Consider the following 17,138-nt stretch of genomic DNA (forward strand, 5'->3'; position numbering starts at 1 on the left):
TTGATGTCATATCTCTGTTGGGGTACCCAATTTTATGCACCTGTCTAATTTAGTTATGATGCATATTGCATATTTTCTGTTCATCCAATAAACTTAATGACACTGCTGAAATCCTACTGTTTCCATAAGGCATGTCGTATTAAAAGGAAGTTGCTACTTTGAAAGCTCAGCCAATGAGAAACAAAAATCCCAAAAATGAAGAGGGGCTCCCAAACTTTTCCATATGACTGTATATAGTTGTGGGTTGAGGGTATGACAGGAGTCAAGAGGAAATGTTGGGGTGTCAACTTAGTCACCCCAAGCAATAAACGATATAGTAAATAACAAGCACTTGATGGCACAATAAAGTAACAAAAGCAACAATTAGCCATTGGCTGAGGTTCTAAAGGCTCTGGAGAGCAGTCAGGCTTCAGGGATGGAGCGCCATAACAAGGGTGTCTCATCTCCCGAATAAGACGTCACCTTCTGGGAGCGCCTCGTTTTTATATCTCGTGGACCAGAAGGGGCAGAGTCAGTGACTTCAGAGGGCGTCTTCTCTGAGCTGTGGATGACAAAAGAGACGGGAGTCCCAGTGGGGCGGAGCTTATCTTTGACGAGCCTATCAGGTGACCCTCTGATGTGTATGTGTGTGATAAAAACATATATACAGTCGATTCCGCTTATTTGGGCCACCGGTTAATTGGGGCAGCTGTTTATTTGGGCCAAATCTCAAGGAATGGAAACCAAAATAATAAACTAATACATAATTTAAATGCTTAATTGGGACAACATTCCGCTTAATTGGGACAGTAGCAGACGCGTGCTGCAAGTCAGTCATCTACAGTGCATCCAGAAAGTATTCACAACGCATCACTTTTTCCACATTTTGTTATGTTACAGCCTTATTCCAAAATGGATTAAATTCATTTTTTTCCTCAGAATTCTACACACAACACCCCATAATGACAACGTGAAAAAAGTTTACTTGAGGTTTTTGCAAATTTATTAAAAATAAAAAAATTGATAAAGCACATGTCCATAAGTATTCACAGCCTTTGCCGTGAAGCTCAAAATTGAGCTCAGGTGCATCTTGTTTCCCCTGATCATCCTTGATATGTTTCTGCAGCTTCATTGGAGTCCACCTGTGGTAAATTCAGTTGATTGGACATGATTTGGAAAGGCACACACCTGTCTATATAAGGTCCCACAGTTGACAGTTCATGTCAGAGCACAAACCAAGCATGAAGTCAAAGGAATTGTCTGTAGACCTCCGAGACAGGATTGTCTCGAGGCACAAATCTGGGGAAGGTTACAGAAAAATTTCTGCTGCCTTGAAGGTCCCAATGAGCACAGTGGCCTCCATTATCCGTAAGTGGAAGAAGTTCGAAACCACCAGGACTCTTCCTAGAGCTGGCCGGCCATCTAAACTGAGCAATCGGTGGAGAAGGGCCTTAGTCAGGGAGGTGACCAAGAACCCGATGGTCACTCTGTCAGAGCTCCAGAGGTCCTCTGTGGAGAGACGGGAACCTTCCAGAAGGACAACCATCTCTGCAGCAATCCACCAATCAGGCCTGTATGGCAGAGTGGCCAGACGGAAGCCACTCCTTAGTCAAAGGCACATGGCAGCCCGCCTGGAGTTTGCCAAAAGGCACCTGAAGGACTCTCAGACCATGAGAAAGAAAATTCTCTGGTCTGATGAGACAAAGATTGAACTCTTTGGTGTGAATGCCAGGCGTCACGTTTGGAGGAAACCAGGCACCGCTCATCACCAGGCCAATACCATCCCTACAGTGAAGCATGGTGGTAGCAGCATCATGCTGTGGGGATGTTTTTCAGCGACAGGAACTGGGAGACTAGTCAGGATAAAGGGAAAGATGATTGCAGCAATGCACAGAGACATCCTAGATGAAAACCTGCTCCAGAGCGCTCTTGACCTCAGACTGGGGCGACGGTTCATCTTTCAGCAGGACAACGACCCTAAGCACACAGCCAAGATATCAAAGAAGTGGCTTCAGGACAACTCTGTGAATGTCCTTGAGTGGCCCAGCCAGAGCCCAGACTTGAATCTGATTGAACATCTCTGGAGAGATCTTAAAATGGCTGCGCACCGACGCTTCTCATCCAACCTGATGGTGCTTGAGAGTTGCTGCAAAGAGGAATGGGTGAAACTGGCCAAGGAGAGGTGTGCCAAGCTTGTGGCATCATATTCAAAAAGACTTGAGGCTGTAATTGCTGCCAAAGGTGCGTCAACAAAGTATTGAGCAAAGGCTGTGAATACTTATGGACATGGGATTTCTCAGTGTTTTTATTTTTAATAAATTTGCAAAAACCTCAAGTAAACTTTTTTCACGTTGTCATTATGGGGTGTTGTGTGCAGAATTCTGAGGAAAAAAATTAATTTAATCCATTTTGGAATAAGGCTGTAACATAACAAAATGTGGAAAAAGTGATGCGCTGTGAATACTTTCTGGATGCACTGTATCGTCGCCCGTCGACAGAAGCACTGGTAAGTTTAGATGGTACAATCTTAGAGTGGAGTAGCACATGTCTGCTTAATAGTCTACCGTCACCACTACCGAACCGTATTCAGTTACCCCTACACCACCTCGCGTGTACGTATAACATATAAGTAAACTTTTTTTTGTCAATTTTATTTATTAAATTATAACCCTTGCCAAGATGCCAAGAAATTATTTTACACTTTCAAGTAAAAGTGCTTTGCTGGATAAAATTAAAAGCCAGCCATTTAATACAAGCCATCGTAGGCTCGCTGAGATAACCGGTGTACCAACATAGACCATAGTGCGTCTCTTACAACAAGAACATCAACTGCATGAGGAAAGGGCATTACAGAAAAGACGAACTGCAAAGGACAAAATACAAACTTACAAAAACAAAAGACAGACTACGCTTGATGCATTTTTGCAGCATTAAATTTTATATACACAGTAATCCCTCACCTATCGCGGGGGTTACGTTCCAGAGCGCCCCGCGATAGGTGAAAATCCGCGAAGTAGCGACCTATATTTATTTTATTATTTATACATATTTTAAGGCTTTATAAACCCTTCCCACACTCTTATAAACCTTTCTCACTCTCTTGTTAACCTTTCCCACGCTCTTATAAACACTTCCTATGCTCTTAAACACTTTCTACATTCTTAAACACCGCAGACCAACACTGCACACTGCCTGCACGCAGCGATCAGACGTCAATGTGTCTGCACTCGCTTTGTGAAGGGGGGCAGCTGAACTCACGCTGAGCAGAAATGGACTTTGTGCTGCTTCTGCCAAAATGCCTGCTTGTCACTTTGCGTGAGGAGTGTGTGGGTGTGTGAGAGCTGAACGCACCTTTGCTCAAACCCCCCTCCCCGGAAGCGCAGTACACTCCTGCCACTTCGCATTGTCAAGGCGGTGGGGAGCTGAATGAACGCTAAGGAGAAGTGGACTTTGTGCTGCTTGTCGCTCTGCGTGTCAATAATTTAAAAGCCTGTACATCACCAATTTTCCTGTCTCACTGTCTTGTCTTGCGTGAAGTTAAAATGTTTTATAATAGTGAGATGTTACTCATATCCTTAGCCCGACATCCACATATCATATGTGTTAGCAAAGTGTGTTTTATAAGTTTACATGTGTTTAAAGCATGTGGGATGGGTATTTTAAGGCTTAAACTATAAAATGTTTATTTATATGGTCTTTCTATATCGCGGATTTTCTCCTGTTGCTGATGGGTCTGGAACATAACTTCCGCGATAGGCGGGCAATCACTTGTTTTTAAAAACCCGCGAAGTCGTGAATCCGCGAAAAGTGAACCGCGAAGTAGCGAGGGATTACTGCATTCCTAATTATTTTACTTTAGAATTTATTATTATTTTTTCTTCACAGCTTATATTATTTTCTTTTAATTTATATTTGGGTTCAATAATTTTATTAAAATATTGAAAGAAAATTATTTATTGTTTCATTTTATGTGGAATTCGCTTAATTGGGACAAAATGTCCTAGTTGTAATGTGTCCCAATTAAGAGGAATCGACTGTATACCTACATACGGACACTCCTCATTTGATGGCCGAGTTTCATTCCTACGACTAGGTCGTTAAGTGAATTGGTCGATTTAAGCGAAGCGTTGCCCCTTTACCGATATTTCTGGTAGTACTGATACCCTGATTATGCCGCTTTGGGGTGGGTTTCTTCCTGCCTTGCAGCTCACACTATCCGGTGGGAGGCTTTGGACCCTCATTTGGTGTGACAGAGTTACACTAATGCCACATTTACGTGTTATTATTAAACAGGCATAAAGTCAGAGTTTCCAAGTTGGGCTGTAGCCTGTTTATAGTATGTAAGGCACTATATAAGGGTCAGATTAGGTGAATTGGCGATCCTAAATTGGCTCTAGTGTGTGGCTGGGGTGTGTGTGTGTGTGTTCATCCTGGGATGGACTGGCATCCTGTCCCTAGTTTGTTCCTGCCTTACGCCCCATGCCAGCTGGGATGGGCTCCAGCAGACCCCTGTGACTAAGAACTAAGCAGGTTTGCAAATGACTGACTGACTGTATAAGGGTGATGTGTGGTATCTTTCATTTTGAGTGTCTTCATGGCACTTTCTCAATTACAGCTCGACTAACTCTAGTATTTTGCTTTATTTCACAAATCAGAGCAGTGCTGTACTTACTGTGTAAGGCGCTATATAACATAAAAGCTGATCCGTTTTAAATTTCTACCTGTTAAAATCTTATTACAAAGCAGTGAAGGATGGATATCATCAGTGGCACGGCCTTCCTCTTCTGTCCTGACTCATCACTTGACCTTCGGCCGGGAGGTCAAGGTCCAGTCTTCAATGGTGGGTGACTCCTCGTCCCCCTGATGTTTATTCTGACTTGAGCCGACTCACCTAAAAGATCTGGTCAATGATTTGCAAGGGTTTAGACATTACTGGTGCCCAGTTAAGATGTTTTGTACTCCCTTGGGGTCTTCAGTCTCCAGCTGAGCGGGGACGGCTGCGTCAGACTCACCCACTTGACCGCCAGTGTCCTCATGCCCATCACAACACATCAGTTTCATCTCCTTCTTATGACTCCAGTGGAAAATCTAAAAGATAATTGCAATGCTAAGGTCACAAGGCACTCATACATATCTTCATCCTGTTAGGATGATGACTGCAGGAAGGAGGAGGGAATGGCCTGTCCACTTTATGAAAGGGCGTTAAATTTACAGACGTCAAGCGAAAATGACATCTGTCTGGGAACAACTGCCAAGTCCTTTGGGATATTGTGACAAGTACTCACCAATTACCATGCAAACGTCAGCTGGAGGGGCGAGAGCAAGGGATTGGTGGGGGGGCTCCAGTCCACCTGACCACGGGTTCAAATCTCTTAGTTGTCTCCTCGTTTGACGTCACCTTAAGAAAATCCCTTAAATGGTTCCAAAGGGTGCTGTGCATTTGGAACACTTTGATTTGTTCTCCATCGTGAAAGGCGCTATATCAAAGAAAGGTTCATTGGTTATGAAAAGTCACTTTCTTTCAAGTCATTTTCAGTAGATCTTTTTCTTTTCTTCCAGTAGCATGGCATCACAGCTTCAGGGCACGGGGTCAGATGCCATCTTGGTTAATGTCGGAGTGGAGTTCATATTTCTTCCCATGTCCGTGTAGGATTTTATTAAGGTACACCAGCCCCACCCCACCCCAATTTTACTTCCACATACCAATAGGAAGAGTGCCACTGTGTTGCAGTGGTTAGCGTCCAGGGTTCAAATTCAATGGGACGTTTGCATCTTCTCCCGATGTTGGTGTGGTTTTCCAGCAGACCCTCCAGTTTGACTTGAGGGTGTGTGTGTGTGCCATGTGATTGTGGAGTCACTAAGGGGGTGCAGACCGCACTGGGTGATACCATCAGATGGGGTGAGCCCTAAATTACCATCCATCCATTATCCAACCCGCTATATCCTAACACAAGGTCACGGGGGTCTGCTGGAGCCAATCTAAACCAACACAGAGTGCAAGGCAGGAACAAAACCTGGGCAGGGCGCCAGCCCACCACAGGGCGCAAACACATACCAAGCACACTCTAGGGACATTTTAGAATCACCAATGCACTTAACCTGCATGTCTTTGGACTGTGGGAGGAAACCCACGCAGACACGGGGAGAACATGCAAACTCCACGCAGGGAGGACCTGAGAAGCGAACCCAGGTCTCCTAACTATCTATCTATTAATTAAATCTGAAAACAGAGGAAGGGATGATCACATGAAAACACAAAGTATGAAATAAATAGCATACTAAATAAAGAGCTGCCACCCAGCTGGGACTGACTATCTATCTATCTATCTATCTATCTATCTATCTATCTATCTATCTATCTATCTATCTATCTATCTATCTATCTATCATATAGTGCCTTACACTGTCTATCTATCTATCTATCTATCTATCTATCTATCTATCATATAGTGCCTTACACTGTCTAACTGTCTATCTATCTATCTATCATATAGTGCCTTACACTATCTATCTATCTATCTATCTATCTATCTATCTATCTATCTGTCTGTCTATCATATAGTGCCTTACACTGTCTAACTGTCTATCTATCTATCTATCATATAGTGCCTTACACTATCTATCTATCTATCTATCTATCTATCTATCTATCTATCTATCTGTCTGTCTATCATATAGTGCCTTACACTGTCTAACTGTCTATCTATCTATCTATTCCAGGAAACAAACCCTGGACAGGGCGCCAGCCCACCGCAGGGTGCACACATACACACACACACACACTAAGCACACCGCTAGGGACAATTTTAGAATCACCAATGCACCTAACCTGCATGTCTTTGGACTGTGGGAGGAAACCCACGCAGACACAAGGAGAACATGCAAACTCCATGCAGGGAGGACCTGAGAAGTGAACCCGGGTCTCCTTACTGCGAGGCAGCAGCGCTACCACTGTGCCAATCTGCTGCCCACATTTACTGTCTGTAAAACTTTTCTGCAGTGTCTCAGACTGAAAGGACCCCCAATCCAGAAATCCCAATTTCAATGTCTGCAGGCTGAAATCACCAAGGGGGTGGGGGTGGGGGGGTGGGGTGCAGCAATCGAGTGTCCACAAGCCATTAATGGTGGGAATAACTGCATCACTGAATTTCCTGCATTAAATGGCTGGGTGTCCACACGCTGCATTGTTTAAAAAACAATCAACTCTGTGTCAAGGAGTTCTGTTCATCAAGTCATCCAGGGGGCTATGGGGGGGTCTTAATCTAGCCTTGACTAGTGCACCAGGTGACACTATCAGAGGGGGTGACACCCAAATGACTGACTATACAATTTTTCTGCACTGTTTCAAGCTGAAAAGACCCCAGTAAGTTGATGAAATGATTGAGAGTTCCCGGGCTAAAAACACCAGGGGGGCTTCCACAACCCCTACCTCCCTCCCTCCCCAATGTTGCTACAGTGGAAGTAACACCATTAGTGTGAATTTAGCGGCCAGCGAGAGACGAGCGGAGCGGATGAAATCTGAAGTGAGTGGTGGAGAAAGAGCGACATCTTGTGGTACGTGAGAGGACAGCACTGATTGGCAATGCTCGTTCATTTTATAAGTTGGCCTTCCGTGTTAACGTCCTCGTTATATCCACTTTATAAGTGAAGGCGAGAACTCCACGGCCATGAGGTCGATTAATGCTGTGCGTGAACTGAAGTTTAAAGTTGACAAAGCAATATAACGTGTCTTTGTGGATTTGTATCTTTTTGTTTTGGTTATATTTTACATGTATCAAGGCAAATCAAATTTTATAATTTCCCTCTGGGGACAAATAAAGTTCCATCTATCGATCTATCTATCTATGATATAGTGCCTTATCTATCTATCTATCTATCTATCTATCTATCTATCTATCATATAGTGCCTTATCTATAATATAGTGTCTTTCACATCTATTTATCTATCTCGCCTTTTCCAGCCATTATATAGCACCTTTCACATGCCCAGGTACAGAGTTGTACTCCTCTCCCATTGACTGAGCCCTTAGAGATTCACTAAATGTCAGCCGGCAGGTGAGGCCTTTCACCTCTATCTATCTATTCTATAATGCCCTATCTATCTATTATATTGTCTTTCACAACTACCTATCCATCTATCTATCATATAATGCCTTATCTATGTATCTATCTATCGAATATATAGTGCCTTTCACTCTGTTATATAATGCAAACTATTAACTCATTCAAATGAATTATTAACTCAATCGAACAAATTACTAACTCGTTGGAATGAATTACTCAAACTGATTATTTTTATTGGTTTCCCTTGACTCTTATTTCAGTAGTACAGAGCCCATTTTTGCATTAATTCACTAACAGATTATTATTTTTCCACCTGGCAGTTCACGTAATATTAAGGAGCCTTGTACGGTTTTCCAGGCATAACCTTCACTGAACCGTAAGTGAACTGTAACGTGTGTATTAACATCAGGAACTGGAAGAGGAACTAGCTGGAAGACCACCTTGGTTGAAGCAGTTCTTTTGAGGAGTCCCGAAACGAGTTTAAAACGCAGAAGTCATGGGAATGGATTTATGGAATTTTCTCTGAGAACGTGATATTCCACAGTCAGCGATGGAAATGTTAATAGAAGAAAATGTGTGTTTAAAATCTAGTTGATAAAGTCACTGAACAGTATAGAATATACTTGACCCCCCCATGCTCTCCCAATCCGTCTACTGACTTCATAGGAAGAGTCACCAGACACATGAATGTCACTGCCGAGGTCAGTAAACCTCTCAACGAGGTCGACACTCTCAGACACACCGCTGATGGCCGTGCCCAAGAGGTCATTAAAGGTCTGCCTCTTTGGTTTTTATCAGGACCCTCACAAGCCCAGACACTCAGACACCTCACTCAGTCTCTCAACCGTCCCGATCAGAGCCTCCATTGACTCTGTGAAGATCACAGCATCGTCAGCAAAGTCATGATCAGTGAATCTCTCTTCACCAACAGATGCCCCGCAGCCGCTGGACCCCACGACCCTATAAGTACTGAACAGAGAAGGAGCAGAACAGACCCTGATGAACCCCAGAATCAACTGGGAAAAACAGAGGGTCTGCCTCCATTCTGTACAGCACTCTCAGTACCAGTGATGATATCCAGTAACTTCAGGGGGATACTTTATACTTCACACGACGTGACAGATGCTCCAGCCGACGCTCCTGCTACGCAAGCGTACAGTTTACACTTGTACTTGTGCGCGTACTTTATGTAAATTTGGAGGAATCCAGCAGGTGGCAGTGCGAGATATCATCACGGTGAGTACAGGCTCGGCTTCGCTGTGTTGTGAATTGCCTGAAATGTCCATTAAATTCTGATGATACCTTACCACAATATCTCTGAAAAGGATATTTAGTGATTAAATCCAGCAATCCAGGTATGTGCCCATTCCAGCAAGCATGGGGCACGAAGCAAAAAACAATGCCTGGACGGGGCATCAGCTCATTGCAAGGTGAATACAAGCACACACATACACACGGCGTCATTTTAGTGTCACCAAACCTGCATATCTTTGGAAGGAAAGCGGAGCACACGGTGGGAACTCAGCAGGAAAACGTAAACTCCAGGCAGGGAACACCAGCGACTTGACTCCCTGCGAGACAGCAGTGCTACCGCTCTGCCACCGTGTCACCCACCCATGTGTGTAATTATTGACGGTATTCATTATTTAAACGAAATTAACGATTTATCTGTAAAATGTAACATACATTAATGCATTTCATCATGAAAATGGTATCCAGTATAAATCTAAGGATTCTAAATGTGCAGAGAACTGGAATATCATAAATGTAATGTGTCCTGTGTCGCGACCTACTGCTGCTTGCCGCTGCTGTCAAGTCAGGAAATAAGCCCCAGAAGCAAGTGGGTCGGTTTTAAGATTACGTTATCATTAAAGCAAACCGTCGTAAACGTCAACTACGAGTTTAAAGTGGACATTTCGAGATTAAAGCCGAAATTTCAACTTTATTCACAAAATACACCTTTTCACTGTGTTCGTAACTATTTTCTCTGTGGCTCAAATACGCCGCCGTACATTCTGATGCCGGCACAGAAGATGGTATGTGAGACTTACGATGGGGAATATGTGACGCTTGAATATAAATGCATTTGTATGTCGGCATTTTGCTTCACCACATCGAACCATTCATCAAACATCTAAGCGCACACGTCGATCCTGTAGCAGCCTCAAAGCGCTTTCTGTCACATGTTGATAGTAAACAGAGACTGACGTCACATTCCAACTTTAACCACCGACTTTTTGCTGGGACTGTTAAGGGCTCATTTATACTTCACACTCAGAACGCGTACGCGCCCGCATCATGGCCGCCACACGTTCTGAGCAGGTCCTCAGAAATTGAATGCGACGCGTGCGCGAGTTGCAGTACCAGCAAAAAGTCGGGGGGCGCAGTGTGCTAAAAGTTGGAATGTGACGTCAGAGTCTCTGTTTACTATCTACATGGGACAGAAAGCTGCTTTGCGGATCCTACGAGATCGGTGTGCGCGCTTCGATATTTGATAAATGGTTCAATGTAGTGAAGCAAAATGCTGACATACAGATGTATCCATAGTGCTTTTATTGAAGCGTCACATATTCCCGATCGTAATGACACGATACGTTTTAAAATTAGCACAGAAGACGGTTATGTCAGATCTTTTTTTCTAGGGCTTCCTCAGCTCCTGACAGCAGCGAATCGCCAGCAATAGATCGCCACAGTGAGCACATTAAATGTATGATATTCCAACTCTCTGCACATTTAGAATCCTTAGATTTATACTTGATATCACTTTCATGATGAAAAGCATTAAAGTATATTACATTTTACAGATCCATCGGTAATTTCATTTAAATAATGAATACTGTTAATTATACACATGGGGGTGACACAGTGGCGGAGCATTAGGCTGCTGTCTTGTAGGGAGTCACGTCGCTGATATTCCCTGCCTGGAGTTTCATGTTTTTCTGCTGGGTTTCCTCAGTGTGCTCCAGTTTCCTTCCAAAGATATGCAGATTTGGTGACACTAAAATGACGCTAGTGTATGTGTGTGCTTGTATTCACCTTGCGATGAGCAGAGGCATCGTCCAGGGATTGTTTCTCACTCGTGCTGGAATGGACACATCCCTGGATTTAACCAATAAACATCCATTTCAGAGATATTGCAGTAAGGTGTCATCGTTATTTAATGGGTGTTCTAGGCAATTCACAACACAGAGAAGCCGAACATGTTCTCCCCTTGATAATATCTCGCACTGCCACCTGGCGGATTCCTCCAGATTTACGTCAAGTACGCGTGCAAGTATAAACACTTCAACGCTTGTGTAAAAGGAGCGTCCGCTGCAGCATGCATCACGTGAAGTATAACTCTGGCCTAACTCGCACACGCGTCGCGTATTTCTGAGGACCTGCTCAGAGGACTCGTCAACTGCACACTGGGAACGCATGGCAGCCATGATGCGAGCGCATACACGTTCTGAACATTAAGTATAAACGAGCATCATGAGGCGCAACTCCTGTGGCAGAGATGATTTCCCACACCATGACACTTGCACCTCCAAACATGACACATTTTTCTTCACTCCTTCTCCAACTCATTGCCAAACAGAACGTTTCCCATCACTAGCTAAATTAAATTTGCTTTCATCACAAATGAACTATGGAGCAGTTCTCAGTCCACACAACATGCTCCTCTGTAAAGGCTAGTCTACCATTTTTTTTATGTCATTGCTGTTGAGGTATGGTCACAGCAGAGTGGGTCTTCAGTCCCCAGTTCTCTCAGACGACGAGAGACTACGTCGAGACAAATTCTTGTCCTGTTCAGCACTGAACTGGTGAGCAACTCCAGCTGCAGGGTTAAACCCATGCGCCAACGAGCATCTCTGTATCATCCTGTTTTCTTGTGCACTCTCAAGAGAGCGAATGGCCTACCCATCACCACTGTGATGTGGGACAACTGTCACTGATGAAATGCAATTAAAATACTGTACCTTTCTTCTATTCATGTTAAGAGAACATTCAATTTGGATCAGGAGTGACTAAACAATTTGTTCTAATTTTGATCGCTAGTGTGTACCACAACATAAAAGTTAGTTGCGTCTAAAAGAACAGCTAGATATTTAAGAGACCATTTAAACCAAAAATGGATTATATCTATTTGGAATTTATTGTTTTAAACAATGGAAATCTGGAATGACAACAAAATGTGAATGTAAAAGTGACAGATTTAAAAACCAAAAAGTTTAATTTAGTTACATACGTAACACTCCTCCCAAAGGAAGCATTTAATAAAAAAATTCCATTGACATGGCTCGAACTGACAACAGCAATAAAAAAAAAAAGTGCACACAAATTGGAAAAATTACAGGTTCTTATTTATAGATATATATATAAAAAAAAAAAAATTAGTAGCGTCTTCCAAATGCTCCACCCTGCATCATCTGGCCAGAAAGATTCTGAGAACCACCACCGCCCTGCATATAGCCTCCATGGCTGAAGGTGGAAAAGAAAATAAGTTATTAAACTCCATGTAAATCTGAACACAAAGGTTTTATTACATAAATCTAAAGCCCTATTAAGCAAAATATTGGGGGAAAAAAAAAATCAGGAAATGAATTAACTCTTTTAGGGCGGATGTCGACAGGAGGGGTTGAAGGCTAATGTCGACAAAAGTCGACATCCTGGGATAGGGGTCGACAATCAGCTGTTAATGGCGACAAATGTCACTGTCACGTCACAGGCATTCCCTCTGTGCTTGGAGGAATGCTAGACTCGTTGACTCGGCAACTAAACCTTGCGTGTGCGTGAGTTGTGAAATGTAAACAAAGGCAAGATGGCACCGACATGTGAAAAGGCAGCGAAGCAAGTGCAGAAAAGAAAACTCGGCAGACGATGTTTTGCGCATTATCGCGGAGTCGGACTCTTGATTTTTCAGAATCGGATTTTATTGGCAGTGATCAGGAGATCAAGCAAGAGAGTGAGAAGCAGGCATCAGCAGATCAGACACCAGCCGATGCCACGCCAGCGGATCTGCTGCCAGTTGAGGGCCTTCGTGCAGCCGATGCATCTACGGCAAGGTTCGCATGGGATAAACACACAGACATTGATCCGTTCAGAGCTGATCTGGCTACCGGAGTTTACAAGGCGGCATGGCTTGCTGTTGGACACGACAGATCACCAGCTGCTGTACTTCAGGCTGCTTTCTCCTGATGCTGCTTTTCAGCTACTGTCAGACGAGAAACAGGTAGGCAGAGATTTTTTTTGAATCGCGGGCTGCGTTTGCATCGCATTCTCGTTTTTCAAAGTGGAAACCCACAACGAAAGACGAGATGAAGCGTGCTGTGGCATTACAAATAGAGATGGGACAGAACTGGTGATATAACTTCAGGGAGCATTGGTCCAAACGTGTTTTGTCCCCTGGTGGCTTAGGTACGTGCTGCTGCAAAGTTTTATTCACTTCTGTAATAAACAGAAGCAAATCCCATGGGGTGAGCCAGGCTATAATGCCATACATAAAGTTCATAAAGTTTCAGAAGATGAAAAGAGGTGACAATACGGTTTTCATGCAGGCAGAAAACTTGGTGGCAGTGGCAAGGCACGATGGCAAATGGGTGACTTGTCTCTCTACAGTACACACTAACAATATATGTGAGAAAGTGCAGCAACAGACAATTGAAAAATAGGCACCAAAGCAACACAAATTGTAAGGAGTGCAATGTGGCAATGACTAAAATTGGCTGCTTTGAGCGAGATCAGACTTTGCTGTGTAAAATGTATGTGATGTGTATGTGAAATCAGAGAATTCAGGCTCATACAACATGCAAGACAGTAACATTTGTCAAAAGTAAGTATTTTTTGTTGATTTGATATGTTAAACAATTGCTTTGCGTTTTTTTTTTTTAAAAATGTTAAGTTTTTGGAAAAATATTCAGCCCTGGGAGAAAAGAAACAAAAAAAAAATTAGCCCTAAAAGAGTTAAGTCAAATGCAATGTAAGAGATTACACCCAACATATTAAAACTCACGTTTCAACATCTAAAAATTCAAGTCATTTCATTCAAAACATTTAAAATAAAAACCTTACTCAAAACCAAGCAGAAAGCGGCTGTGTGACCAACTTAACATTTTAAACAGTGCTTTTAACAGAATTTTATGAAGCCGATAAGATGACAAACTGAAGTTTTAAAAAACATCTTACCCGGCTAATCCTCCACGATTCATGGGTCCCTGTCCAGAATGAGCAGGCATGCCTCTGTCTCCTAATTGTTACAAAATTATATATAAACATTACACATAAATACAGTAATGGTTTATTAAGTTACCTACTGTCCTACTCAATTCAGTGAACAAGGACTACAAGAAGGCCTGTCAATGGTCTGAGCAGTTTTTTGTATAGCATGGTTTAAAGTGCAGCAGGACCACAAGATAAATCCTCTGTCAATCAAACCATGCAGAACTTTCCACAACCATCCAATGCCCGCATTTACACAAGCATACATCGCCAAGAAGTATAAAATGAGGACTTGCCTTGCCAGCCTCTATCTCCCTCCATTTTTCTCCCATGATCCCCAGTCCAATCACGGCCATCTCTGCAATTACAAAAAACCCAGATATTAAAAGGTAATCTGCTGTGGAAAAACAAAGCGAAAATTTACACACACACAAAAGATGGCTATATCTTACCTTTGATTTAGCCCTCGCTTGTCAAATCCGCTGTTCCAGCCATCACGAGATTCACGACCATGACGGTCAGGACGGTCATCAGAAAAGTGCTATTAAAAAATAAAATATATCTATATCTCTCTCTCTATATATATTATATATATCTATCAAAGTGGCCACAAAAATATACCCTAAGTTCTTGTCAATAAGCCGCGGCTTATCTAAGGAAAAAAGTTGTGAAAATGAAAAAATAGAATATCGGCTTATACATAAGTCCGGCTTATACATCCATCGCGGGGGTTGCGTTCCAGAGCCACCCGCGAAATAAGAATATCCGCGAAGTAGAAACCATATGTTTATATGGTTATTTTTATATTGTCATGCTTGGGTCACAGATTTGCGCAGAAACACAGGAGGTTGTAGAGAGACAGGAACGTTATTCAAACACTGCAAACAAACATTTGTCTCTTTTTCAAAAGTTTAAACTGTGCTCCATGACAAGACAGAGATGACAGTTCCGTCTCACAATTAAAAGAATGCAAACATATCTTCCTCTTCAAAGGAGTGAAGCAAACAAATCAATATGTCTGTTTGGCTTTTAAGTATGCGAAGCACCGCGGCACAAAGCTGTTGAAGGCGGCAGCTCACACCCCCTCCGTCAGGAGCAGACAAAGAGAGAGAGAGGGAGAGTTTGTTTTTCAGTCAAAAATCAATACGTGCCCTTCGAGCTTTTAAGTATGCGAAGCACTGTGCAGCATGTCTTTTCAGGAATCAGCTTTACAAAAGATAGCAACGTGAAGATAATCTTTCAGCATTTTTAGACGAGCGTCCGTATCGTCTAGGTGTGCAAACAGCCCCCCTGCTCAATCCCCATACGTCAGGATCACAGATAGTCAGCGCAAGAGAGAGAGAACAGTAAGCAGGGTAGCTTCTCAGCCATCTGCCAATAGCGTCCCTTGTATGAAATCAACTGGGCAAACCAACTGAGGAAGCATGTACCAGAAATTAAAAGACCCATTGTCCGCAGAAATCCGCGATATATATTTAAATATGCTTACATATAAAATCACAATTTAAATGACCGCTACGCGCTCGTGTTGACTCGGCGACGCCCAGAGCAGAAAGAATGCGCTCCGGCCGCTCCAACCGCGCCATGCGGGGAGTGAGAGAGACGGCAATATCTCACACTCTCTCCCCCCTTAAAGAAATTAAATGGGCGCGAGTGAGACCACTGACCTCCCTCCCTTCTATTAGTTATAGGTTATAGTACGTTCGGCTTATCCATGAGTCCGGCTTATCTATGATACGATTTTATTTTAAAAATTCGTATGATTTTTGGTCTCCGGCTAATACATGAGTCCGGCTTATAGACAAGAACTTAGGGTATATATTTCTAACAATCACACAATTACAATACCAACCTGTCCATCCCTGTCCATAATTGATCTTGACCCATCTCTCCTGAAGAACAAAGAAAAAACATTTACTGTAAGCTAAATGCATACTCAAATTACTGATGCATGTTGTATGAGCAATTTTAGAATGACTTAATTCAAAGGATTTTCTGTAATCAAGATTAAACTTATTTTATGAATTGAAACCAAGCAGTGCTCATCAGCACAGCTATTTGAAAGAAGAAAAAAAAATTAAAACAGAACTCCCAGTATTTTAAGTGCTGCCATTCTTCTACAAAACCTACCTATTCATAAGCAAGTCCTCCTGATATCGGCCTCTGTCTCTGTAATCAAAATCCTGGAATCTGTCTGGGCGACCAAAGTCAGGACCTCGACCATACCTATCATCAAGGGCCAATCTTTTCTCATGCCAGTCATCTCTCCTGCAGAGACACATTCCCACAAAAAACACAGCTAAGCATTTTAAAGAATCAAAATACGATTTCCAAACAGCAGAAGGCTTGAAAAAAAGATTTTTCTACCTTCCATCCAGATCATAAGGCCTCTTCAATGGGCGTCGCTCCTGTTCAAAACGTAGCTGCTCCTGCTGCCTTCTCAGCTCTTCTCTCTCCCGTTGGATACGTTCTTGCTCGCGTCGTCTTTCATATTCTATCCGAACACGTTCTCTCTCTAGCCGTTCACGTTCCCGTCTTTCACTATCAAGGCGCTGCCTCTCTATATCCAACCATCTACGCTCTCTGATCAGTCGTTCTCGCTGCTCTTTCTCACGGAAGAGACGGATACGCTCCCGCTCCTTCTGATTATCTCTGTCTCGATCACTAAAAAGAACCCATATATGAAAGAACATTAAATAGACACCTTCAAAAGTTTGTGCAATTCAAGCCAAGGGCTGCATAACCACTTGTTCAACAAAAATTAATCAACCCAACATCCAAAGATTTATCAGCATAACACGTTCAAATGACTCTTCATAGCCCAATTCTACATAAACTCGCCATGGAAAGATCAGTGGTAAAATACTGCCTAAACGTCTAAAGCAAGAGGGATG

The 17,138-nt window shown here is 42.8% G+C and overlaps 1 protein-coding gene across 1 annotated transcript in view; it reads right to left on the reverse strand.

Moving 5' to 3' along the window:
* Nucleotides 1-12,236: 12,236 nt before the first annotated feature.
* The window catches only part of safb (scaffold attachment factor B), a 30,646-nt gene continuing 25,744 nt past the window's right edge, over nt 12,237-17,138 (reverse strand). Inside the window, exons 15-21 of the mRNA XM_028816527.2 lie at nt 16,612-16,908; nt 16,375-16,512; nt 16,097-16,136; nt 14,697-14,785; nt 14,541-14,602; nt 14,212-14,272; nt 12,237-12,507 (exon numbers count right to left, since the gene is read on the reverse strand). Of these exons, the coding sequence (XP_028672360.2) occupies nt 12,420-12,507; nt 14,212-14,272; nt 14,541-14,602; nt 14,697-14,785; nt 16,097-16,136; nt 16,375-16,512; nt 16,612-16,908 (775 nt within the window). The 3' untranslated portion in view covers nt 12,237-12,419. The remainder of the gene's footprint in view (nt 12,508-14,211; nt 14,273-14,540; nt 14,603-14,696; nt 14,786-16,096; nt 16,137-16,374; nt 16,513-16,611; nt 16,909-17,138) is intronic.

The sequence above is a fragment of the Erpetoichthys calabaricus genome, chromosome 12 (assembly GCF_900747795.2).
Source record: "Erpetoichthys calabaricus chromosome 12, fErpCal1.3, whole genome shotgun sequence".
Classification (NCBI taxonomy): domain Eukaryota; kingdom Metazoa; phylum Chordata; class Cladistia; order Polypteriformes; family Polypteridae; genus Erpetoichthys; species Erpetoichthys calabaricus.